This window comes from Schistocerca nitens, chromosome 1 (assembly GCF_023898315.1).
Source record: "Schistocerca nitens isolate TAMUIC-IGC-003100 chromosome 1, iqSchNite1.1, whole genome shotgun sequence".
NCBI classification, from domain to species: Eukaryota; Metazoa; Arthropoda; class Insecta; order Orthoptera; family Acrididae; genus Schistocerca; species Schistocerca nitens.
In genome coordinates this window covers 560,214,816-560,242,254 of record NC_064614.1, presented here as the reverse complement: position 1 = coordinate 560,242,254, position 27,439 = coordinate 560,214,816, and the positions used below count along the sequence as shown (strand labels likewise).

At 45.3% G+C, this 27,439-nt stretch overlaps 1 protein-coding gene across 1 annotated transcript in view; it reads right to left on the bottom strand.

The window, feature by feature from the left end:
- Nucleotides 1-27,439, bottom strand: part of LOC126260274 (LON peptidase N-terminal domain and RING finger protein 3-like) — a 215,059-nt gene that overhangs the window by 6,608 nt on the left and 181,012 nt on the right. Inside the window, exons 3-9 of the mRNA XM_049957632.1 lie at nucleotides 12,550-12,668; nucleotides 7,368-7,552; nucleotides 4,120-4,267; nucleotides 2,835-2,937; nucleotides 2,059-2,258; nucleotides 757-1,040; nucleotides 357-541 (exon numbers count right to left, since the gene is read on the bottom strand). Coding sequence (XP_049813589.1) covers nucleotides 357-541; nucleotides 757-1,040; nucleotides 2,059-2,258; nucleotides 2,835-2,937; nucleotides 4,120-4,267; nucleotides 7,368-7,552; nucleotides 12,550-12,668 — 1,224 coding nt within the window. The remainder of the gene's footprint in view (nucleotides 1-356; nucleotides 542-756; nucleotides 1,041-2,058; nucleotides 2,259-2,834; nucleotides 2,938-4,119; nucleotides 4,268-7,367; nucleotides 7,553-12,549; nucleotides 12,669-27,439) is intronic.

Below are 27,439 nucleotides of genomic sequence, written 5' to 3'. Positions count from 1 at the left end.
ATTTTCAGATGTTATCTGTTGGCTTTTATTTTTGTGAGCCAGATTTCCTCCTCTATGTTTTGTGTTTTCTTTGGTTTTCTGTGGGCGTAATAGCTGTATTAACACTTAATGCTGCATTCACAGATTTCCCTCTATCTGATTTTCCTTCATTAAGCTTTAGAAAAGCTCCCTGTGTTGCAAAATCTCTAAAATGCTGCTTTCAAAAGACATGCAACTTCCAAAATTTTTGTGTATGCTGATATTCAATGTCTGCCTAGAGGACACTATTCTATAGTAGCCAAAATCAAGAAGTTGCAGTCGGATATCATTACAAACACAACAAAAAATATAAATAACTAAATAAAATAAAAACTTACTGCCAAGATGTTCTGGCATCACAGGCTGGTCTCGTAGAAACTCTACTTGTGCAGTATCATAACCATCACGCTCTCCTCGGGCCAACACACGAAAGCGACGCATACCAACAGTTGTCAAGATGGAGCATCCATCCTTAAGGAGAATCCAGTCTCTAATTTCTAACATTGTGCCATATTCTGCGTACCTAAAAAAGATACAGATAATTGTGAGCTTAGTGAAGCTCAAAATTTACTGAAAATTTTCATTACACAAGGAAAACAAATAAATATTTTCTTATAATGTACTGAATCAAGCAAAAAATATATGAACTGAAACATTGTTAACAGAGATTCATGTGTTCATGCTCTAAAAATTTTGATGTACACACTCATAAAAACACAGAAAAGGCTATCAGCTTACCTATCTCTGCCTGCATCTTTGTGAAGACAAGCTGCAATACCAAACTGCCGTGATCCTGAATCAACACAACGTCGCACCATCACACGATATCGTGGTTCATACACATACAGAGGGCACGGCACACACGGAAATGCTGTAGTGCACACAAAAACAGGCACATGGGGTCCTCCTCCAACCAACTCCTGGCGATGAAGAGCCTGCCGTGCTGCATACTCAGCAGGCAGCAGAAGACGTAGAGCACACTCGACAAATTCCGTGATACTGCGTGGACTTGTTGCCAAATACTGTAAATATGGAAACAATAGTTATTGTTGACAATTAGTTCTTTTCTGACACCTTACAATAAGACAGTGAAATCACAAAAACAATATTTTGAATATGTTGCTTAGTTTATCTATATATTTTCCATATTATCCTTACTCTATCAATAGCTCCTGGTAAGCTAACAGTAGTTTGTACGCTGTTAAAGAAATGTGATAAACGGTATACTAAAATAGCTAACTTACACAGAAACCACCCATGTTCTAATGCCATCACTTGAAGGAATGTACCAAGTATCAGAAAACTAAATTAATTATTCTTAAGTTTATTCTTCTATGGTTTCCTTTGTGTCTACTACAATGTTTTCATATTTAAGTTAAAAGTTTTTATTTAATATTTAACTATCCTCTTAGATTTAGTCATAAATGTTAAGTTGCTCAACTCATTGCTTTCTCAGTTGACATTATTATCTTTCTTGTTGCCTAGACTATCACTCACATGGAAAAGAACCTTAAAAAGTCACAGAGAAGGCTCAACTGTGAGACTGTAGTTCAGTATTAAGCATTTTTTTGCTTAACCTTTTATTTTTGCTGCTAACCAACAATGACACACTTGCTCATGTTCAATGAAGTAAAGTTCCAGAATCCAGTGCTACAGTATTGATGGTTAGCTGCAACATTTTGGTACATCAACTATCCCATTTCCTCCCAGTAGGCTTACACCTTTGTAACTGCTCCCTTTCCCATCTCATGTAAATGGTGAACTACGATTTGCAATTTGTGTACTGTATTGACTGTTTGCAGTGGTACCGACTCCACCTTTTACTTACAATAGCAATGACTGCCATGCACTTCCTCCCTATGGCACAATATGCACCGACACAGTCGTGTATTTCAAGAGCCACATACAGTGAGTATCAAAAGTAAGTCATAATAATGTGATACTACTGTTATTAGTTTTATGGTGTCCCGAAACTACAATTATTAAGACTTTTCCGAGCATTGCACTAATCCCATTACATCCTCAGTACGAGGTACTCACATCAGCGAGCGGTGTCATACAGAGTGGGCATGCACAGCTATAGTCCAGACACCTGTCCAGACACATCCAACAGTATGTGTGGCCACATGGTGTGGTAACAGGTTGCCACAGAATCCGGCAGCAGAGCACACATTCAAATTCGGCTGATTCCACCAACTGCTGGTCCACACTGAGGTCTGCACTGCCATGCACTTCAGAACCTGAAAACACATTAAAAACCCATGATTCATCACTGTTGCCACACAGTAGATTACATTTGTTGTAGTAAAAATGTACCAGACACTACTCCCATTCATGTTATATCATCAGACAGTTTACAATGTCATGACAATCTACATACTGCCGACTGCACAACTGATTACTGAAAACAAGACCTCTGACCATATCTTGAATTAGATATAAGATCTTGGCTTGAGAAAAGTTTATAGGTAGCATTGGAGACACTTCTAAATGATGCAGATGAGACAGCGAGTAAGAAAAATGTTTTGAATACCAAAAATGTTTTGAATACCAAAAATGTTTTGAATACAATCTACAAATAATACAACTGATCTTTCTTTATACAGTTTTTAATTTGTCTTTGCCTTACATTTAATATTATTTATGTTAGTACTCCATAAATGATGCACTTGCTTTTAGTATAAACAGTAAGTTAATTACTTGAATTTGATAGTTCACATGTAAGGCACCCAAATATTTAATAAACTTCATTGTGTGCAACATTCCTTCTTTAATGCAAAATATCCTACTAGAGAAGAAAAATGTTCTAAACTTACGTTTCAGTTTCTCGATTTGATTGAAGACCTTATGAGTTAGTTTATTTACAATGCTGTTTTCTTGCAAGAACACCATAGTGCCAGAAGAGAACTGTTGTGCAGGCTGCAAACAAAAACAATTTTAACTTTTAGAAGAGTAGTAATAGGAAAGTATCTATTGCTATTTTAAATACAGTAAGGACTTTATACTGAATAAGTAGTTCTTCTTAGTTGAAAGGCTCAAAAATAATGCATTACATGACACACATCTGAAAAGTAGTGCACAATCTCATTAAGTATGGCAATGGGAGTTTTAACAATTACTAGGAGTCATACTGGTTGAATATGGCAGTTCTCTGTATGGGAAATGAGCGAAAATAAATTTGTGATTTGAATTTGAAATAAGAAAAAACTATACAATTAAAAAATAAAGATATCTGCTGTACAACAGTTTGAGGTTTCAATACTGGGAGAAAGTACGTCCATTGTGAAGAACATCAGAATGCTCGCCAGCCCATTAAAAGAAGTTATGTCTCCAACTGACGAAGTCATGTAACGTTACCTACATGATAGACATACAAGATTTATTGTTCCCTTCTCAATATGCCACCGTACATGAAAATCCAATCAAACTGCTAAGAAATTCAGTGTAGTATGCCATCTTTTAGCACGGTACTGCCCATGAGAGTGGCAGAACTTATGATGTTGGTGAAACATGGAAACTTCTGCAACAGTTCTGTTGGGAAATTTTAGTCATTCATGCTACAGACCAAGTATGAAATCATTTGGAAAATTGAAAGATCTATGACGAAAAATGCTCGCTTTAAATTTTATTATTAGCTGTCTGTGAATTATCTAGTAACTCAGTGCTTGAAGAAGTAATTTTAGCTCACGTGGTTCCACAAACACTGATGAATTGAAACAAAAGTTTAGAAAAGGAAGGGGAGGATACATGGTGGCTTAAAGTTGCAGATGTCCTGGTTGTGAGACAGTTTATGGAGATAAATTACATTTAGTTGTACACTTGTTCATAAAATTACGTGTATAAAGTACGTATGCAGTTTTGTCGATGGCTGAAATGGGGAAAGAAATTGGTCATCTCCTTTTGAGAGAAAACATCCCTGTATTTGCCTTAAGTAATTAAGGGAATCCTTGGAAAACCTCAATCTGGATGACCAGATAGGCAGGTGGTGGGATGGTGGGCAGGATGGAGTGGGGGGGGGGGGGGGGAAGAAGAAGAGAGACTTTTCTGACACAGACTTTAGCAAGCTGTTTGCTTTGAGGGTCAGCATCAGCAGCAGCATACCTGGCAAGAGTCATCTTCCTCCCCAGAGGAGGAGTCCTCGCAGTCCGAGGAGGCCGGGTGCTGGTGAGTCTGCGCCGCGCGCCGCGGCTGCGCCTGGCACCGTGCCTGCAGGCTGCCCTCCATCTTCAGCTGTCGGACCGGGAAGCCCCTGTGGTGAGAGGCGACCGTATAGCATACACTGTGCTCCTGCCTCCGCCAGCAGCAACACAAACAGAATATTCGTCAGTACCCGGCAATTATTCCACGTAGAAATGGAGACTATTGTACGAATCTCAGAAAATTGCCTGCGGTGGCTGGTGTGGGAAACGTGGAAGCAGTTCCTCCTTTCACACCCTTACTACCTCCTGTGGTAATCAAATGCTTTTCATTGGCAACTAGAAAAACAGATACAGTATGACTATCCAGCCACATAATCTTTCCCTGTGCGAACAATTATGATACTACAAATTACTACTGGTAGTACAATGTCTTTTCATAATGTGATGCATTCTGCTGACTACTGAAACTGTGCTCCTTCACTTAAAAGGAATTGAGAGTCCACCACCTGTTATATACGTTTTCAATTGAATGGCAAATCAGTTTGTAATTTACAAGGTTATTCGGAAAGTAAGGTCCGAATCGCTGTAGCTAATCAACAGTCGTGCGAACACTGAAAAAGCACATGCGCACTTGACTTCTGGCTTCAACTCGGCGACTGAAATATCTACATCTACATCTACATCTACATCCATACTCAGCAATCCACCTGATGGTGAGTGGCGGAGGGTACTTTGTTTGAGTACCTCTATCAGTTCTCCCTTCTATTCCAGTCTCGTATTGTTCGTGGAAAGAAAGATTGTCGGTATGCCTCTGTGTGGGGTCCAATCTCTCGGATTTTATCCTCATGGTCTCTTCGAAAGACATACGTAGGAGGGAGCAATATACTGTTTGACTCCTCGGCGAAGGTATGTTCTCGAAACTTCAACAAAAGCCCCTACTGAGCGTCTCTCCTGCAGAGTCTTCCACTGGAGTTTATCTATCATCTCCGTAACGCTTTTGCGATTACTAAATGATCCTGTAACTAAGCGTGCTGCTCTCTGTTGGATCTTCTCTATCTCTTCTGGTACGGATCCCACACTGGTGAGCAGTATTCAAGCAGTGGGCAAACAAGTGTACTGTAACCTACTTCCTTTGTTTTCGGATTGCATTTCCTTAGGATTCTTCCAATGAATCTCAGTCTGGCATCTGCTTTACCGACGATCAACTTTATATGATCATTCTATTTTAAATCACTCCTAATGCGTACTCCCAGATAATTTAAGGCATTAACTGCTTCCAGTTGCTGACCTGCTATATTGTAGCTAAATGATAAAGGATCTTTCTTTCTATGTATTCGCAGCACATTACACTTATCTACATTGAGATTCAATTGCCATTCCCTGCACCATGCGTCAATTCGTTGCAGATCCTCCTGCATTTCAGTACAGTTTTCCACTGTTAACAACCTCTCGATATACTACAGCACCTGTTATATACGTTTTCAATTGAATGGCAGATCAGTTTGTAATTTACAAGGTTATTCGGAAAGCAAGGTCAGAATCGCTGTGGCTAATCAACAGTCATGCGAACACTGAAATCCACATGCGCACATGACTTCCGGCATGCTCACCAAACGACGCCATTTGCATTGGTTGTACTGTTTACAGAGTCAATTCAAAATGTTTAAGGCAACTGATCAACTCGGCGACTGAAATACTGTCAGTGATTAGGTTTTTGACGGAAAGGAACGTTGCAGCAGCGGAAATTCGTCGACAGGTAATTGATGTTTATGGCCCCAATGCGATGAGTGATAGCAAAGTGCGTAAGTGGGTAAGAACTTTCAAGTACGGATGGGAAAATGTTCACGATGCACGGTGATCAGGCTGACCATCGGTGATTTCAGAAGTTTTGGCTCAAGCCGTGGACGAGAAGATTTACAAAGACCAGCGATTCACAATTTCAACATTAGCATCGCAATTTCCGAATGTGGATAGAACAACTATGCCCAAAATTGCCTCTGAAAAGTTGCAGTTTAGCGAACTATCTGCACTGTGTTCCCAGGTTGCTTACTGAGGAACATAAGATGGAAAGAATGGTTTATGCTCTTGATTTTTTGGACCGATATCATAAGGAAAGTGATCAATTTTTAGAAGACATTGTCATAGGGGCGAGACGTAGGTTTCTCACATGATCCGACAGTCTAAACCTCAGTCAATGGAATAATAATAATGGCGCGGGACGAGCGCAATCCCGTCGGGTAGACCGCTCGTCTGGTGCAAGGCTTTCGATTTGACGCCACTACAGCGACCTGCGCGGCGATGGGTATGAAATGATGATGATGATGATTACGACAACACAACACCCAGTCCCTGAACGGAGAAAAATCTCCGACCCAGCCGGGAATCGAACCCGGGCCCTTAGGATTGACAGTCTGTCGCGCTGACCACTTTTTTTTTTTTGTTTTTTGTTCGTTATTGATCGTTGTGACTGGTAGTTGCGGACGTCGCAAGACATCCTGTTCAAGTTCGGTGGTTGATCCTTCCACTCAGTTTTTTTATTACGGAGGCCAACCGGCTCTCTGACCGAACACGCTGAGCTACCGTGCCGGCGATCCACTCAGCTACCGGGGGCGGACAGTCAATCGAATGGTATCACGCGACATCACTAGTCAATTTCAAGACCAAGCAGCCAATCCCAACACACAAGTTACGGCAATCGTGTTTTGGGATAGAAATATGGTCTTGTTTACCGAGTTTATGAGGCATGCGATAACAATAAATGCAGCCGCCTACTGCGCTACCCTGATTAAACCTCGACGTGCAATACAGAATAAGTGACATGGCCACCGTACAGTCCAGAGAGATTTTTCACTTGTTCCGCTACCTAAAGAAGTTTTCCGGTGGCAAGCACTTCGCAACAGGTGACGAAGTGGAAGGAGCAGCTGGTTATCCTCACAGGCGGCAGACGTCTATGATTTAGAGATACAAATGCTTGTAGAACGTTAGGACATGAATGTTTAAACAAATATGGAAACTGTGTAGAAAATAGGGAAACAGGAAAGGAATTAAAAATGAAAAAAAGTCTGTGATGGTTTATGTTTTGTGAGAAACTGGACCTTACTTTCCGAATAACCCTCGTTAAGCTGATTCTTATATAGGTACGTATGCCGATGGCTATATTAGCGCTTACTGAGAAGCCAAATAAAAAAATAAATTGCGGGTGAGACGTACCCCAGCGGAAAGTGGGGCGAGTGCGCGTGCGCGGCTGACAGCAACAGAACGTAGCCGAGCGACCGCGTCGCCTCCCGCCGCACGCCGGCCGCGCTGCCCTCCAGCGCCGCGCAAGCGCACAGCGACAGCAGCGCCTCCTCGTGTCGGCCCAACGCGGACAGCGCCGCGCCCCGCCGGTAGTGGCCCTGCGAAACCCAGAGGCGTCCTCGTCAGCACAGTGCGACCCCTCCAAGCTATGGGCTACACATACTTTGTTTCCGTGTATTTTTGTGGTTGTTTGCTGCACGTAACACATTCTTTCCTTTAGAACGAATTCTGCAAGTCTGCTTTCTCTACAATTTATTCTAAATGTAGTCCTCACGCAATCAGCATTATTGAAGCAATAATACACTACTGGCCATTAAAATTGCTACACCACGAATATGTCTACAGACGCGAAATTTAACCGACAGGAAGAAGATGCTGTGATACGCAAATGATTTTCAGAGCATTCACACAGGGTTGCCGCCGGTGGCGACACCTACAACGTGCTGACACGAGGACAGTTTCCAACCGATTTCTCATACACAAACAGCAGTTGACCGGCGTTGCCTGGTGAAACGTTGTTGTGATGCCTCATGTAAGGAGGAGCAATGCGTACCATCACGTTTCCGACTTTGATAAAGGTCGGATTGGAGCCTATCGCGATTGCGGTTTATCGTATCGCGACATTTCTGCTCGCGTTGGTCGAGATCCAATGATTGTTAGCAGAATATGGAATCGGTGGGTTCAGGAGGGTAATACGGAACGCTGTGCTGGATCCCAACGGCCTCGTATCACTAGCAGTCGAGATGACAGGCATCTTTTCCGCATGACTGTAAAGAAACGTGCAGCCACGTCTCGATCCCTGAGTCAACAGATGGGGACGTTTGCGAGACAACAACCATCTGCACGAACAGTTCGACGACGTATGCAGCAGCATGGACTATCAACCCGGAGACCATGGCTGCGGTTACCCTTGACGCTGCATCACAGACAGGACCGCCTGCGATGGTCTACTCAACGAGGAACCTGGGTGCACGAATGGCAAAACGTCATTTTTTCGGATGAATCCAAGTTCTGTTTACAGCATCATGACGGTCGCATACGTGTTTGGTGACATCGCGGTGAACGCACATTGGAAGCGAGTATTCGTCATCGCTACACCGGCGTATCACCCGGCGTGATGGTATGGGGTGCCATTGGTTACACTTCCAGGTCATCTCTTGTTCGCATTGACTGCACTTTGAACAGTGGACGTTACATTTCAGACGTGTTACGACCCGTGGCTCTACCCTTCATTCGATCTGTGCGACACCGTGCATTTCAGCAGGATAATGCACGACCGCATGTTGCAGGTCCTGTACGGGCTTTACTGGATACAGAAAATGTTCGACTGCTGCCCTGGCCAGCACTTTCTCCAGATCTCTCACCAACTCAAAACGTCTGGTGAATGGTGGCCGAGCAACTGGCTCGTCACAATACGCCAGTCACTACTCTTGATGAACTGTGGTACCGTGTTGAAGCTGCATGGGCAGCTGTACCTGTACACACCATCCAAGCTCTGTTTGACTCGATGCCCAGGCGTTTCAAGGCCGTTATTACGGCCAGAGGTGGTTGTTGTGGGTACTGATATCTCAGGATCTATGTACCCAAACTGCGTGAAAATGTAATCACATGTCAGTTCTAGTATAATATATTTGTCCAATGAATACCCGTTTATCATCTGCATTTTTTCTGGGTGTAGCAATTTTAATGGCCAGTAGTGTACGTCAATATATTGCGCGAAAGTGCAAAGCCAAAAACGACGCAACACTACTGCGCCATTTTTATGTCCCGGACGCGTCACTGATATATGTCTTGTAGTGGCCATATCGGCACTCGTCAATGTGAATATGTACTCCGACCGACGAGGGGGACACGCCTGGTGCCATAACCTGATTTGCCAGAAACTTCGCTCAGTGGAAGAGGAGTCAAAAGAAGCGAACACGTGTTTCGGCTTATCCGTAGATACTCGACTGTTTCTGAGAAAACGACCGTCAAAATTTTCAAGCTACTTTATGTGCTTTTTAGCGAGTAAATAGTTCAACTCTTTCACTGAGCAAAGTTTCTGGGATGTCACTTGCCGTGTTCTCCTCGTGAGTTGGTCGCCTTACAAAACACAAGCGGATATTATGCAGTAAGGGAGAAAACAGATCTGAGAACCTTCCCTAGAACATTTCAATGAATCAGGGGCTCTTTCATGGCAGCATAGATTCGTAAATCACAACAACAATTAATTACAAATTACACAAGCGAACTGTATAATACACTGTGTACACGTTCAGTTTTCCACGCATTTCTGTATGTAACAATTGCAAGTGACGGTTATGCTCACTGATAACGTACATCATTTTATAATTGTACTGTGACATTTGAAAGGAGAAATATAAATTGGTAACGTGTTGTATTTTGTGTTTCCACATCTTTGTCGCCCCCTCCTCCCCGCCGTAAGCCTTTCAGCTCACTTTCTAATCTTTTGTCATTTACGTTTTTCAGTTCTTTGCGGAAATTCGTTTGAAACGAACGGAATCTCTATTGCACTCGGCAGGAACTGCTACGTGTCGCGCAATGCCGCCCGTGCACGGTACAATGTGTCGCAGAAGTGTCAATATTTTTAAACCTCCGAAGTTTTCTTCAATCTGCACAAACTGTCAATACTATTCTCAGGCGCTCAATATCACTGCGCAATACTCGGTACTGCTAGGGTTATCAACTACCCCGTATATTCCTGGAAATCCTGTATTTACAGTTTATTTAGACGAAAATCGCGGGCCCCGTATTTTTCAAGCTGTATCCAGTATTTTGAGAATTCACGCCACTCATTCGTTTAAATTAGATGTTGATTGCTTTGATGCCCTTTATCACTTCCTTTCCTTTGTTTTCCTCCCCCGTCCTATCGGTGGATTTAGGCTCGCCATTATGACTTTCGTTCGGTGTTGCATCGGCCCAATACATTTCGATGCGTGACGAGGTGTTCCCCTTTCACTATCGCTCAATCACTGTAGTTGTGTTCTGAGAGGACAACATGTACCAGTTAGGCATTGAAATATTTTGTAAAGAGTTAAAGATGAATGATGTTGGTGAGTACAGTCCAGAAGAAAATTCACCAAGAAAATAAAGTTGTGTATCGCACTAATTGGTAGAAAACGTACTCTTGAATTGCACGTGTAAAGAATAATCGCCATAAGGCACATTGTTTTTTCTGCAAAAAGGATTTTAGTATTGCACATTTTCACAAGGCGGACTGTCTTCAACACCCGAAAACGTTGGGTATGGAGTATGAATTGTGGACTCATGGTCGTTATTTATTGTGTGTTATTCATTTCGTAATCTAGCGAATGCAACAGTGATCGATCAGTTAATTTTTATCTACGGTATGTCACAGAGAGAAGGAAAGGGAAGTCAAGCAGGCAAACAAGCTATCCGGTTTCTTCAGCGGCATATTACAAAAGGAATTATGCAGCGCAACAACAGGAGAAGTGGCATTTGTGTATCACGAAATAAAACAAACTCAGTTATAGTACCATGGGTTGCAATATGAAACTAGCTAAGGAAGTATTCAGCGATTCGTGTATTTAATTTTCGTTAATGAATAATAAAGTAGTGTAGACCTAATAAAAGCAGAACTTTAGGTTAGTTTAAATTTTGAATGTAGTTTTAAGCAATTCCTCTTATTGGTAAAAAGTGACACACTTCTATAGAAAGAGGCACGCTCTATTGCCAAATACCAGAAAGGCAACATTACTTAAAAGATCGTTGTTTTAAATCGTTGTGAGTGTAATCTGTCAAGTGTTGAACCTCTGTTCTGGTGTTTTTTCTTTCTTTCTTCTTTGTATTCGCAGCAATGTGTGTAATTTCTGTTGTTAACGTAGTGATATAACTTTTTTATAGAGAATAATGTTACAATATTTGTTTGCATTTACTCCTTACTTTCACTTCCCTTGTCACCACTTTAAACAGTGGGCAATCCTAGGTATTGCGCAATAAACAGAGAGAATGTGAAGGCCCATTAAGAGTGAAATCCGTTTCTGAGCTGCTGTGATGTCACTAGAGAAAAGTGCCAGATTACTTGCAAAAACGAGGCAATCTATCTCTAACGATCACTGCTTCTATTTACTGTATTTAATTATTATCCACCATATGTATTTATTAATCAAAACATCGCGTCAAGTTTCCTAGTGTTGTAGAAACGTTACAGTGGTCCTGTGCAATGAAAATAAAGTAAATATAAATTTTCCGAACGTGAGTCATGGGGACCACGGAAAGCGCCAGAGTGGGATATGAAACGGAGTCCTCCCGAATACATGTCCCGGGTGATCAAAAAGTCAGTATTAATTTGAAAACTGAATAAATCACGGAATAATGTAGATAGAGAGGTACAAATTGACACACATGCTTGGAATGACATGGGGTTTTATTAGAACAAAAAAAATAATAATACAAACGTTCAAAAAATGTCCGACAGATGGCGCTTCATCTGATCAGAATAGCAATAATTAGCATAACAAAGTAAGACAAAGCAAAGATGATGTTCTTTACAGGAAATGCTCAATATGTCCACCATCATTTCACAACAATAGCAGTAGTCAAGGAATAATGTTGAGAACAGCACTGTAAAACATGTCCGGAGTTATGGTGAGGCATTGGCGTCGGATGTTGTCTTTCAGCATCCCTAGAGATTTCGTTCGATCACGATACACTTGCGACTTCAGGTAACCCCAAAGCCAATAATCGCACCGGCTGTGGTCTGGGGACCTGGGAGGCCAAGCATGACGAAAGTGGCGACTGAGCACACGATCTCCACCAAACGAGGCACGCAAGAGATCTTTCACCCGTCTAGCAATATGGGGTGTTTTTTTTCTGATGAAAGCCCTTGTCATTCCAACCATGTGTGTCAATTTTTACCTCTCTCTCTACATTATTCCGTGGTTTATTAAGTTTTCAAATTTATACTGACTTTTTGGTCACCCGGTACTTCGCTTCTTCATTCGAGGTGGAGTGGGCTGAAGGAGAGGTTGGGACTCGTGGTTCCGCAGCCGTTTCGGGTACGTACTGGTACTGGCTCGGTTGGAGGTTGGACGGTGGAAGGAGGTGACGTCAGCAGCTGGGCGGTTGCACCTACCTTGGGCCAGGACGGCCGCAGCCGGACGACGGCGTCCGCGTCGGCCAGCGCCTCGGGCAGCCGGTGCAGCCGCAGCAGCGCGTGCGACCTGTTGCTCAGCACCAGGTGGTTGTGCGGCGCTGCAACACACGTCACACCACATTGCGTCACACTGCGACAGCACTACAACGTGACAGCATACAGCTAGCGACACACACACACACACACACACACACACACACACACACACACACACACCGTCTTACAAGTCTACATCTACATTTATACTCCGCAAGCCACCCAACGGTGTGTGGCGGAGGGCACTTTACGTGCCACTCTCATTACCTCCCTTTTCTGTTCCACTCGCGTATGGTTCGCGGGAAGAACGACTGCCGGAAAGCCCCCGTGCGCGCTCGAATCTCTCTAATTTTACATTCGTGATCTCTTCGCGAGGTATAAGTAGGAGGAAGCAATATATTCGATACCTCATCCAGAAACGCACCCTCTCGAAACCTGGCGAGCAAGCTACACCGCGATGCAGAGCGCCTCTCTTGCAGAGTCTGCCACTTGAGTTTGCTAAACATCTCCGTAACGCTATCACGGTTACCAAATAACCCTGTGACGAAACGCGCCGCTCTTCTTTGGATCTTCTCTATCTCCTCTGTCAACCCGATCTAGTACGGATCCCACACTGATGAGCAATACTCAAGTATAGGTCGAACGAGTGTTTTGTAAGCCACCTGCTTTGTTGACGGACTACATTTTCTAAGGACTCTCTCAATGAATCTCAACCTGGCACCCGCCTTACCAATAATTAATTTTATATGATCATTCCACTTCAAATCGTTGCGTACGCATATATATTTTACAGAAGTAATTGCTACCTGTGTTTGTTCCGCTATCATATAATCATACAATAAAGGATCCTTCTTTCTATGTATTCGCAATACATTACATTTTCTATGTTAAGGGTCAGTAGGTTTTTTGTGCAGGCGGTGCCCCACAGCTCGTAAATACACTGAAGAAAAGAAAATCACAACATCAAGAAGGAATTGTCAGACATCTGCAGCATCAATTTGAGCAGCAGTTGGCACCACAGTCACACAACGAACTGTTACAAATCTATTACTTCAAGGACAGCTGGGAGACAGACGGCCGTATCGTGCATTCAAGTGAATCCAGTGGTGACAGGCGAGACCTCATTGGATGGTAGGATGGTGGACTGTTGTGTTTACCGATGAAAGATGGTTCTGCCTCACTGCCGTGTGTTGGACACAAGAAGGCCAGTTGAAGGCCTGCAACCACCCTGTCTACGTGCTAGACGTACTGGTCTTACAGTTGAAGTTATGGTCTGGGGTGCGATTTGTATGACAGCAGGAGCACTATCGTCGTAGCTACCCCACCACCCTACTGTAAATTTGTACGTCAGTCTGGTGATACGACCTGCAGGGCTGCCATTCATGAACAGCATTCCAGGGGGTGTTTTTCAACAGGATAACGCTCGCCCACATGCCCCTGTTGTAACCCAATATGCAGCGACCAGTGCTTCCTTGTAAGGTGATGACTCACATTTTGTCCAGCTATGTTACCTTTCTGTCGCCCGCATCTCGTGGTCGTGCGGTAGCGTTCTCGCTTCCCACGCCCGGGTTCCCGGGTTCGATTCCCGGCGGGGTCAGGGATTTTCTCTGCCTCGTGATGGCTGGGTGTTGTGTGCTGTCCTTAGGTTAGTTAGGTTTAAGTAGTTCTAAGTTCTAGGGGACTTATGACCACAGCAGTTGAGTCCCATAGTGCTCATAGCCTTTTGAACCATTCTACCTTTCTGTCAGTAACAAACTGGGATCAAGGTGCTACTCGACAGTTTCTGCGCGGAACGGGCAAGGAACAGACGACGCCCAAATTTGTGTGTTTTTGCACTCTTTCAGATTGGTGCCGGTGAAAGAGATGAAGTCATGTTGTAGCATTAGCGAAACGAAACCTGTGTGTTCCCTCCAATGTGACGTGATGACGGACAAGTGACGGCGCTAACTGCCGACTCGCATGCCACTGGCGTTGCGCGGGTTGCCTCCCCTCTCGCCGACCAGGCGGTACCCATCCCCCCTCTGTCCTTCCTCGTACTAGACTGCGTTTGCTGAGTTGGAGTTCGCCACAGTGTTTGTCGACATACAGTCTGAAGAAGTTCACTACAAGTAATTCTTAACCTACTCTGCATAGTGACTGATCAGTCGCAGACCAGGAAATTTCTGTCCACATTCATTACTGCGGCTTCAACGTGTATTCTCAAGCTACTATATTTTTTGCACAAAATCCGTGTCAGTAGGAGGAAACTTCTCCGTAGGTTTGCTACACGGCTAGCATTCATGACTGTTGGCCAGCAGGTAATGGGGATGCCTGGCTTGCCTGCCGAAGCTGTCACACGGTATAAGGTTTGCTTTAAGTTGCTTGATTGCAAAAGATCTGTTGATTCCCGACATTCAGAAGAAATTGATGCCGAGCGATGGACAGTGGGAGGAGAGAGTACAGAGGAGGAGGAGGACAAGCGTCGTCAAGAACGTGATTAAAGAGAAAAAACGATGGAAGAGGAGTGCTCTCTATACTCTATGGAGAACTGAGGTTAGAGTTCGAATAAAATTATTTGCTCAATTTGAAGAGTATTACTGTTTCAATTTGGACATAATGTTCTTCATTGTTAGCACGTTTTACAAGACTTGATACATCCGTAACTGAGTTGCTTCATACAGTGTCGGCTCAAATAAAGACACTCTAAACTCTTGGCAGAGATGCAGCATGCAGGCGTTTGTTGTAATAACTGGGAATTTTCACAGCATATAAGCACGACACTTGCGGATAATTAAAAGGCACTGCGAGGTTAAGTTAGAATCAAGCGTGCTTACAGAGTGACCGAGACTTCAACTTGTCACGTCAGCTGCCGACAGGAGTTCAAAAATGGTTCAAATGGCTCTGAGCACTATGCGACTTAACATCTGAGGTCATCAGTCCCCTAGAACTTAGAACGAATTAAACCTAACTAACCTAAGGACATCACACACATCCATGCCCGAGGCAGGATTCGAACCTGCGACTGTAGCGGTCGCGCGGTTCCAGACTGTAGCGCCTAGAACCGCTCGGTCACACCAGCCGGCCCGACAGGAGTCCTTCCTGGCCAGCGCAGGTAGCACTCAAATAATATTGCAAGGAAAAAAGAACAGGAGCTGTTGCCCGGAAACCTGTAAGGCTGTCAAGAGGCGAACAAACTAGCGGCGAATGGCGTCCCATGTAAGCTGGCACATCAGCCATAAAGTAAACTTAAGAGTAAGTGTTAATCGGTGTGACAAGGGATTTATGTAACTCAGTATCCACCAGTCCTTGCCAACTTGAAGGGAAAAACGTGGCTGTCATATGCGATGTACGACATCTACTGCCGTTACGCTGCAGTACCGGTCTCTCTTCTTCAGCGTAAGCAAGTTGTTCATGAAAACATGTACGCCGTGCTACGTCCGGCAGCAGTTAATTTTCTCCCTGTAATAGAGTGGGAATGTCACATTCGACTTGACGGCGCGCTTTCCTTGGTCGTAAGGAGATAAGTAGAACGTGGCTGAGCTATTGTTCCACGAGGGAAGCTGAGGCCAGCCGTCGCAGCCGCCCCCACTTCCTCCCCCGGAGGAGTACAGCCGCATCGCTCACCGGCCGCGCCGCTGCCGGCTCGCGCCCCGCTTATTACGTAACAGCACTGACGCACGCGCTCTTTGTCTGGTGCTGGCGGTGACTCCTAACGTCTCGTATCCTCTGCGCTGCTGCTTCCGCTTCTATTTTCGGAAAGGGGCGTTGCTTCGAAACTCTGGCAAACCTGGTGTTTCGCGTGAAGCTTCTGTCAAACAACTTCTGGTTTCTCTTCCTTGTTCGTCCGACAAAGTGGCTGTTGGTACCAAATGAATCCAACGTGGATTCGTTGCTCTGCGGGAGTCAGTTTTCTTAACTAACGTCACGTCATCTGGTGTCAATATTCTTATAACAACAGGTAGTAGACCCTATGCATTGCGTTTCTACGTATTCTTGTGTCGTGTAGTTACTGTACTTAGTTTCATGTTTCGTGGATTATTTTACACGATGGATCGTAATGACTTGGAACGAGTCACTTTACATTCAGGGCGTAAATTAATTTGAACATACGGTTACATTCTGAACATTTCAAAACGTTTTTTTTATCGAAAAGAAAAAAAATGCAGATGTGAGTTAGTAAGTGGTACCCACCACGTTTTACATATTACAGTAACAGAAATTCTTCTACGGAATAGAAGGCATTGTCAAGGACAAACTTTTTCAGTTTGTTTTCAAATTTTACTTTGCTGTCTGTCACACATTTTACATCATTGAACAGGTAATCAAAAATTTCTGTTGCAGCACAGTACCCCGTTTTTCTGCTAAAGATAACCTTCCGACCACGGGATAATCGGGAATAAGTTAGTGTGGTATTTCCAGCCACTTTCAACTTCCCGAGTTTTTTTTTTTTTTTTTTTTTTGCCTTTAGTCGATAGACCAATTAAGATTTTAAGAGAACATTTTATTAGTTGTAAAACTGTTCATTTTACATTTAAAGTGATTGACTATGACTAGCTACGTGAAACTAAGTGAAAATAGGATAAAATAATTATGTTTGTATTCCAGTCTCACCGGTTTTAATTACATCTGTGTCAGAGTGCTTTAGCAATCGCTATCTGGTCTTATTACTAAGAAACAAACGCGTGCTCCATAGTTCTGCATCGGTAGAGATCGGCAGAAGTCGGCCGACAAGCCCCGTTCTTGTTTTGTGTCCAGCCACTGTCAGCCTCAGCTACCTAGTACAGAACCTCACGTATCTAGCCACTTCGAAGTGATTGTTGTACCGTGTTGTATTGTCTCGCAAACCGATACACCTCCTGACGAGTAACGAAGCGCTTCTTGGCCAGTCACTGGCTTTTTCCACTCTTCAGAGAAGAGCTACTGTGTGCTACTTCACGGAGTGGAGCTAGAAAAGTAATTAATAATGTCGCTGGAACTTGCGAGCGGGAGAGCAAAAATGAAGAGCTGCTCCACCCTTTCCCTCACGCGATGAGACGGACAGTGACGTTTTTAGCACTCTGAGAAGAATTTGCATTTTTTGCAAAGATAATCCCGGGAAATCGGCAGAAACTTCCAACAGAAAGATGCTAATTTCTGTTTAAATTTTTCAGTTCCACAGTGCTTTGAAACTATCTTGCCTTCGGCCCGAATTACTTTGAAATCGTCATTTTCTTTGCCACGCGGGATTAGCCGAGCGGTCTAGGCGCTGCAGTCATGGACTGTGCGGCTGGTCCCGGTGGAGGTTCGAGTCCTCCCTCGGGCATGGGTGTGTGTGTTTGTCCTTAGGATAATTTAGGTTAAGTAGTGTGTAAGCTTAGGGACTGATGGCCTTAGCAACTAAGTTTCATAAGATTTCACACACATTTGAGCATTTTTCATTTTCTTCGTGTGTGTAAAAGCAGCACTATGTACTGCACTGTTTCCCGTACCAGGGGAGGGAGCCACGGGTGCGATAGACTTTTTGGAAACACATACATGGTTGTGTAGATTAGGATCCCAGGCATCATACATTGCAATCATTTATTCTGGTGGGCTCTCGACTGCGAGTAATCAACGAACAGAGAAGAGATTTGGAATTATTAGCGACAAGCACCATTACACAGCACGACACTATCGATTTCCATTTCACGCATCCTGTAAGTTTTCGTTGCGCCCCTGTCTCAGCTTTTACTTTCGCAGGCGCGCAGTAAGTTAGTAGATGGTAGGTGGTAGGGCGGCACCGTCAACACCGTGCCTATACAGCCATCTTAACAGTGGAATGTCGTTTCCGATTATACGAACGTAAAGACGGGACAACACCCAGTCCCCGAACGCAGAAAATCGCCGATCCGGTCGGGGAATCGAACGAGGGCCCCTTCGCTTAGCAATCCGGCTAGGTGATGGCGCAGCTACTGAGGGGGATCGAAACAGCGCTTCGAGCATACATGGCGTGACTTCGTGACGTGAGAAAGGCTTCGTGTAGTGAGCCGTTGTGAAACGCGCGCGCGGCCAGTGGGTCTGTGGAAGTGTTTACAAAGCGGTGTCGCGCGAACGTGTGCTGCGTCAGCGGTGACAGGCGGCGGCCGTGTCATTGACCTGCCGTGCAGAGATCAGCCGCGCCGCTCCGTGCCACGCCGCCCACGCGACGTGGGACCCGCGCCAGCGCGAGCGCGGACCTACAATGGCCGCCCACAACGCGCCGCCCACACCGTTCGGCTTTGTCGTTCGTTTTTCTTGTTGGTCGCCCGTCCGCCCCTCCCCCCCCCCCCCTCCCTTCCCCGTCCAGCGACCGCCCCAGCTGCTGCGGACTTCTGAATTATGCGCCGTTGACACAGTTTATAGGTACTCTTGTCCCTTTTCCTTCTCTTGCGTTTGTAACTAATTACCTACATTAGGACGTGAACAAAGTGCTCCGGGTGTAATTTGAAGCGAGACGCCCGATAGTTTCGGAACGTAGGAGTAGGCCTATACAGTCTAAACTTTTCTCTCCCCTGTCCACACACTAGTACAAAGACCCCAAGCTGGCACCAGCTGTCAGCCCTTGAATGAAACTTCGACAACAGTTAACTGATCAGACATATTTTGATTACTCTGTCTTCAGAAAAATACAGTGTCTTATAACTCTCTCCTCACCCAGACATGTTTTACAGGTGTTACACAATCATAAGTGTTTCTCTTTTAATTTTAGTGTCAAACAATAGTAAATATTAGATGAGAAGCTGTATACTTGGTTACTTTCGCAAAAATTGTTTCAACAAAAATACCTTAACAGCCCATTTTGTTCTCCATGACACTGTCTTCAGCACTACAGCTGATAGTGCAACACCAGTTTTTCATCGGCAAGTGGTGCGCGAGCTTGGTTTTCCGTGATTTCCCTAAATCGCTCCATGCAAATGCCGGGATGGTTCCTTTGAAAGGGCACGGCCGAGTTCCTTCCCCGTCCTTCCCTAATCCGATGAGACCGATGTCCTCGATGTCTGGTCTTCTTCCCCAAAGAACCCAACCCCAATCTAATAAGCTAGTCATCGTTGGGTGAATGAAGCCTAACTTATCTCTCCACCTCCCTTTCCTTCGTTTATGAGGGATAGGGTAGCCTGCGAGGCGTTAGTCAACTTTTAGTCTGGGAGCCTTGTTTATTGGAAGCCGCACATTCGGACTCCTTTACTTTGGCGGCGCCGCCCTCTGCAGCGGACAGAATTTATTTCCGGCCGCGGCGTCGCGCGGTGCGATGCGGCCTGCTGGACTATTCCTGGAGCGGCTGAGGCTCGTTACCAGAGCCGCCGACTTGCACGCACGGTCTGATGACACCCACGCGCTTCCTTTTGAGAACCGTCTTCAGCTCACGCAACAGTCCCTACACTCTGCAACGCCGCGGGATTCTTCTCTGTGTTGTGGTGACATAACCCAATGTGGGCACGTAACCATGCAATGAAGTGTGCAGTCCGCACGGTGAAATATGATCCGCGATAGTCGACGTGTGCTGGACGCGACAACTTCACTCGTCTTCCACAACTAATAGGGAAACGGAACTACGCAAGCGTCTCTGCGGCAGCACGCCAGTGTTGCTGCATCCCTGTAGGTGACGATTGTTTTCAGGTACGTAGCTTCGGTATCGCCAGCAGCAGCCTTTGACGCTTCGTAGTTGAAAGCTGGCAACAGAGCTGTCCTTTCACCATTCCAAGAATAAAAGCTTGCAGTGCACCGGTAAGAGCTACCGCAATTGACCGGCAATTCTGGCACAGTGCCCTGGAACAAATGGTGACAGTGTGGAAAATTCCATATTTATCTCTTGCACAACTCGTAATGGACGTTATTAGCGAACTCCTTTGTAACTAAACTTTTTTTTTGCACAACAATAAACCAACTTTGTTGGTTTCTGTAACGTAAATATGTGTGGCTCAAGAACGGACACTCACAAACACCCGACGCACAGCTTAACAACGTAATGAGAATTATCTGTGATACACTAACATCAACCCCCATCCAATGGCTGCCCACATTGACCACATTCCCTACCATTGGCTTCGGCGGAAAGCATTTCTTCTCCGTGAGTTTAAGGCAAACGACGCAACCCGCAGCTCCCTATCCATCAAGCCACGGTTACCCTACAAAGAAACCGGATTCGATCGAGAAATCTATCCGTGGAAAGAGCCATCGAACTGCCCACGTCTCAATTCAACTTAACCCGACTTATTGGAACGAGACTGGACAGGGACTTGCCCTCCCCATTGCCATAACTTGCCCTGCGCACAGAACGCACAGAACACTGACAACGATTAACAGAGTACGCACCTATCAAGGCACAAGTGCGGACTCTCTTCACACATGGGTTAAGTCTCCATCTCCAAAATGCGACTGTGGCGGTGGAAGGCAAACCGTTCGTCACATTGTTACAGAATATCCCAACATGGCATATCATAGAATGTTCGATGAATTTCTGATAGCAACGAAGGACGAAATTGATCTTATGTCTGCAAATTACTTGTGTTATTGTATGTTTTAAGACAAGAAAAACTGTATGTCCTTTTAAGGCGCACTTCCTAACGCCCTTCAGACTAACACAAAACAGGATTGAGAAATGGTCCTCGCGAGTACAGATGTGCTGCCGTAAATCCTCGACACTGACTCACTTCTACAATAGCACTACCAGAAGATGCGCGATGAGCATTAACTAATACGTATCAGCATGGCCAACATGACGGCGTTATGTGGGTGGTGCGTGCATAACTTTGATAGGTAATTATGGAGTTGGCTGCTGTGTATATATTGTTGTTGTGGATAATTACGAAACGAAAGAAGCATGTCACGGGGAAAAAGTGTGTGTCAGTACATAAAGGTTCACTGTGAAAATTTCGAGCGTGTATTTCGAAACAAAGACGGGCAACGCGTCATTTTGTCTTACATATGTATCGCAAAATGATGTCGACGAGAAATTGAGAACGGAGGTTTACTGACAGTCGTTCCCACCCGTGCGCCAAATGCGAATAGAACTACAAGGACGGAAGTGCTGGTGGTGCCACAAACATCCTCCACCACACACCGTAATGTAGCTTGCAGAGTACAGACGTAGATAAGTCTGAAACTAAGAAGTGTACGCCTCTGCATCTTCTCCTCTTGCTGGACAATCTGTTTCCAATGCTGGGATTCGTGCTTCATCTTGGCAGTCGATAGTCACCTCACAAGCGTCATTTAAGGAGGCAGGTATGCGCATATTCGTATTAATGGTTAGAGGAATGGAGTCAGAAGTACAGATATATTTAGCTTCTTGAACGTGTCGGGTTTCACACCTACCAAAGAGAATTTGAAGGAATTGATATTCTTCTGCTTTCATCTCAAGAAATCTGCTTCAGAAAGCCATCGTTTGCTAGTGGAAGCGTATGTAAAAGATGCTTCCGATTACCATTTGTTTCGGCCCGTGTACGATAGCCTTTCTGAACAACAATTCACTTCTTTTAACGATCTCGAAAACTGGTTCCATGAGTGGATCACCTCAAAAAGAACCTGATTTTCTTTAGTTGCGGAATCCACACGCTATCCGAGAAGTGGTATAAGGCCATAGTTCCCGAAGGACACTACATTCAGTAAGTTATTTTACAACAGTCTTTTAAAATAAATGTGCTTTTTCCCGTCCAAGAGCCGCCCGGTTAGCCGTGCGATTTAAAGTGCCGCTTCCGGGTCAGGAAGGTGCTCCGGCCGCAGATCGAACCCGCCTGGCGGATTAACGACGAGGGTCGGTGTGACAGCCAGCCTCTGTGTAGTTTTTAGGCGGTTTCCCAAAGCCGACTAAGTGAATTCGGTGTGGCACCCAAGTCACGCCTCAGTTACACGATTCACAAACATTTAGAGAACTTACGCACAGTTTCACATCAATAACACAACACGCAGACAATTTGCGTACCCATATTCCGTCCCGGAGGGCGGGGGGCGTAAAGGGGTGGCGACCGGAAGGGCATCCGGCCACCCTTTAAACTAATCACATCACATCCGTTAATAGCCATGCCGACCTTTCGCAAGCGCAGGATAGAGGCACGAGAAAGAAAAGAAGAAAAGATTTTTCTATCCCAAAAAAAAGCGAGATTAATTCAAGTACCCAGTATAAACGAAGGAAGGAAGGAAGGGAGGGAGATCAAAGTTTAACGCCCCGTCGAGAACGAGGTTATTAGGGACGGAACTCAAGCTCGGGTTAGAGAAGGACGGGGAGGAGGGTTGCCAGTGTCTGGCTTTAGCCGGACATGTCAGGCTTTTTACGGTCATGTCCGGCCATATATTTAGAAGTCCGGCCTTTACAGCATTTGTTAGGTTTTTTAACGACGGAGTAGGGAAACCACTACTAAAGTGTGTACCAGGCTAATGACGTAAGCACAATGAATAATAAGACTCAGCACTTAGATGTTATCATAGCCGTCAAATTATAAGGCTGTTTACTTTTTTTTAGTCCCGCTTTTAGGACAAAATATCCAGCTACATATAGCGCCGTATCCGGCTTTTCTGTTTTCGGACCTGGCAATCCTAACAGAAAAGGAAATCGGTCGTGCCCTTTCAAAGGAACCATTCCAGCATTTGCCTTAAGCGATTTAGGGAAATGAGAGGAAACCTGAATCTGGGTAGCCGCACGAGGATTTGAACTGCCGTCCTACCGGGTGCGGTACCTGTGTACTAAACAATGCGTCACTTCGGTAGTTAACGTCCTGATGTTCTTGCATGTGGATGGCTCCGTTAAATTTGTTCAAATGGTTCAAATGGCTCTGAGCACTATGGGACTTAACTTCTGGGGTCATCAGTCCCCTAGAACTTAGAACTACTTAAAACTAACCTAAGGACGTCACACACATCCATGCCCGAGGCAGGATTCGAACCTGCGACCGTAGCGGTCGCGCGGTTCCAGACAGTAGCGCCTAGAACCGCTCGGCCACCCAGCCGGCCGTTAAATTTGTAACTGTTGCATTGATCGACCAAGTGTTGGGTGAATCATCGCCTGTAATACTGTTGCTGTTTCAAAACTAAGATAGAGAAGAAGACGATATGATAGGGCAGGATCGTCTGACAGCCTGCGACGTGGAGCAGCCCGGAGCGCCGACAGACAAAGGGGCGACGTTGCGCGCTGCTCGAGTCATTGTCAGCTCCGCCCACAGGTGGCTGGAGTGACGTACTGTACGGTGGCGGCTGCGCACCTCGCCTCGCCTTCCTGTCCGGAGGACTCTAATGTGACGAAGCCGCGTGTGTGCGTGAGCGCGCGTGCGGCTGCGTGCCGGCGCGGAATGTGGTGAGTCACGGCGCGGCCCGCTGCTGCCGGATACGGCCCAGCCCAGCCAGTGTCGATGCACGCGGGCGGGCCCGCCGGGCGTTACGCAAGCGCCCGAGATAAGCCGCGGCCAATTATCAGCCGAGGGTTCTAGGTGTCAGGCCAGTGGCGCCTCTGTGGCCGCAGGGAACCCTGTGTCTCGACAACGGCGACTGAAGGGACCGCCTCTAGTGGGCGATGTCTAATTTTTGTCCAGTATTGACAGAGAATGCGCTACCCAGGGGTGCACCGCTCGCAGGCACCAGCTCCAGACAGGCGCCGAAGTCTGAGCGCACAGTCCATCACTGAGTTACCTATGACTTTGTACACAAAGATACTCTACTATTTGTTGCGCCAACACCTTCCCTAGCAGCCCATACAAACCGTGCCCAGGCGGGTCAGCATGCAGGCTGTGGAATTCCGCTGCCAGGGTCGGGATGTTCTGAGGTGGTAAGGTGCGTTACAACAGCCCGGTGTAGTGGCGAGCGGGGTTGCGTCGTTCGACACCATGACCCCTACGCCTAGGTCCCTAGTTAGAAGACGCGTCGCCCGTCTATAAGGAGCCGCACAAAACTTCATTGCCGTTACATAAAGTCACAAAGGAGGTATGCGCCATCTTGAGAAGTGTGTGCAGTCTGCAAAATACTGAATAGGTCGTTGATGGAAAAGTCACTAAATGAATGCAAAATGACTTTATTATTCTTTAACAGATGTCTGATGATGACAAACGTCGCAACGCGTAATATTAGATTAATAAACTCATTTTGAACTCACTCAATGACTGTTCCCTCGACAGCCAATTCACCGTTTTGCAGACGGCAGATATCGTACAAATTTTGTCATAAATACTCGACGCCCGGACCTAGCATTATCTGCAGCCAATGCCGAGAGATACTCCTTGCCAACCGTCGACCTGATGTGGGACACGCAGCACCGTCTACGGCTGGCCGCCGCCTCCTCTCGATACTGGCCCAGTGGCCGCTCCCAGGCTTGACAGTTCCAGTGTCTGAGCGCGAGCCACCCCACTGGGGTCTCCTCCGTGTGTCATCGACCGGTCCTAGGCGCGACACGGAGTCCTGGGTTCGCAGCCCGCGCCTCGCGTGTGACGTACTGGCGCTAGCTGCTGCCTTCCGGTGCTCTCCCGCTTAGCAGTCGGCGGAACGCCTGACGCGGCCGCGCGCTGACAGATCGCTGACGCAGCGACTCCGACCACTGGCGTCTGTGCGCCGCTTTGTGTAATGCTGAGGCGGCCACTGCCGCCCGGGGTCAACGCACACCATTGGGGCGCCGCGTGCGGCTCCTGTAAGAGTTCTTGCTACACAAAATATGTTGCTGATCTGACTGCACGTCTGATTCCACGACAGCCGAGGAACTGGTCCCTCCCACTCCTCGCCCTGCCTATCAACCTAGGACGGCATCTCCACTACTGGTATATCCTGGCACCTTAACAATAGGCGCCAGAAGTGTAGCAACCGGTAACGTGATGCTGTTCTATATATCCAGGGTGATTCAAAATGCCTATTACGGGCCTCTATGGGCCATAGTACATGGTTTTAATAAGGAACCCATATCCGGAAATGTACCGTTTGGATGTAAAATGAGTTTCAAGCTCGTATCAGTTTCAAACCTGCCGCTTCACGGCACACACACAAAGCCAGAAGAGGGCGCCGGGTCAGTCTCTGTTGTCATGACATCACATAACACCTTCGCCCGAGAACTGCTGCGAGAAATTGGTACGTTCAAAACTAGGACGGTTGGCTGTGAGGCTCTACGGACGCGCTGAACTCGGCTTTAAAGAGGACGTTATAATGACACATTCCGACGCAGAGAGATACAATACTTTAAAGTCTGCGCCAAAGATTAAATCGAGAGGAATCTAGAATAGAACCTCTGTAATGTTCATGTTGGATTCTCTTTTGTTTCATACTCCAAGAAGAGTTAAGATACACTCTCGATTGTTACCTTGTAGGGGATGGACGTAATTTTTGGTGTGTGCTGAAAGGCAGCCATCTTGTTAGTATTTATGGTTTGTGCGCGAGCAGAGCAAGTCTTAATGTCTTGCTAATAAAAAAATAGTGAAAAGTATTTAAGTTTTACGAGAATTATGTAAAGCGACGTAGCATGGTATTCCTTTGTTTCCACCGTCTTCGTGAAGGAAACCGATGCAGACTTGGGAAGATACACACGGTCAACAAAGAGAAGAACATCGATGGCGACTAATGAATTAATATTGTGGCAGAAAGACTAATTCTACATCTAAGGCGAGAACTCTGAATAAATCAACAATGACGTAAAATTCAATAATATTATTAATCGGAATTGTAAATTATATTACAGGCAGATTTCACGCAACACTGAATTCATCCGCATTGAAGCCGGTCAATACAGTCCGTAAAAAAAACCTTTCAAAAATTCTAAAGTTAAAGTTCCATATCCATAATTTTTTCTCTTTTCAAAAAATCAATAAATTTAATTTTTTATATTTATTTCGCCACAACGTCCTCCGTCACGCATGAGACAACCCGAGAACAAGTGATAGAAACAATGCCCATACTACCTCCTCCTACAGCACACAGCTCAGGGCCCATCGTCTCCTCTGTGTGCGTACCGTGGAGTGAGAGATTTGAAAGTGATCCAATCATCAAACTGATTTTAAATCCAAAAGGTACATTTCCGAACATAGCTTCTTTATCAAAACTTCATCGACTATGTCCCCTCTACAAACCTCAGAAACCTGTAACAAGCATTTTGAATCATTCTCTACATATAAGCCAACATACCCGTTTAATATATGATGGGCGTCTAAACACTTGTGACTCACACGTTCAATTGACCCCTCCTTAAAGCTTTGCTGACGCTGGAAATATTCGTGTTCTGTGTTACCTATAGTCTCCTGTTTCGTTCGGAAAGGATAGGAAACGCCTTTTGGGACGGGCTGCCAAGAACCGGCGCCAGGCAACAACCCCCGACACAGCTCCCGTCGACAGGGTAAAACGACGACCGGTAGGAAATTTCCATCTCACCTGCCGCTGGCGCTGCTCTAGAAGAGGCGAATAAATTAATAAAAGTTGCCTCAGCTTCACGTTGTCACCAAGTAGACTAATCAGTAATTTCTCTTCGATTAGTACTGTGTAACATATATCTTCCGAAATATTATGAAATTCGCTTTACCTCTGTTGTTAGCTAGAGATAACGTAATAACGCAGAGGAATCGTAAGCACAGAATATGAATTCTTGCCAACTGTGACATGACTCGCTGGTCACTAATGAATATTATAAAATTAATTATGGCCACAGTAAAACTCATCCGTAGTTTTCCGAGGAATACAGTCGATTTAATATAAAAGTACATGTATACTTTACTGCAATAAAATTGATTACCTGTTCACACAACAAATCATCTACACGTCCTTATCACATTTCTTTCAGTTCAGAAGATATGAACTACTGAATGAATTCACGGTCATTGATGAGATTTCAGAATAATTTCAGAAATAATACTGTATAATCGAATAAGACCTTATCTGGAACGGCAGTTACAGAGACAAAAATCTA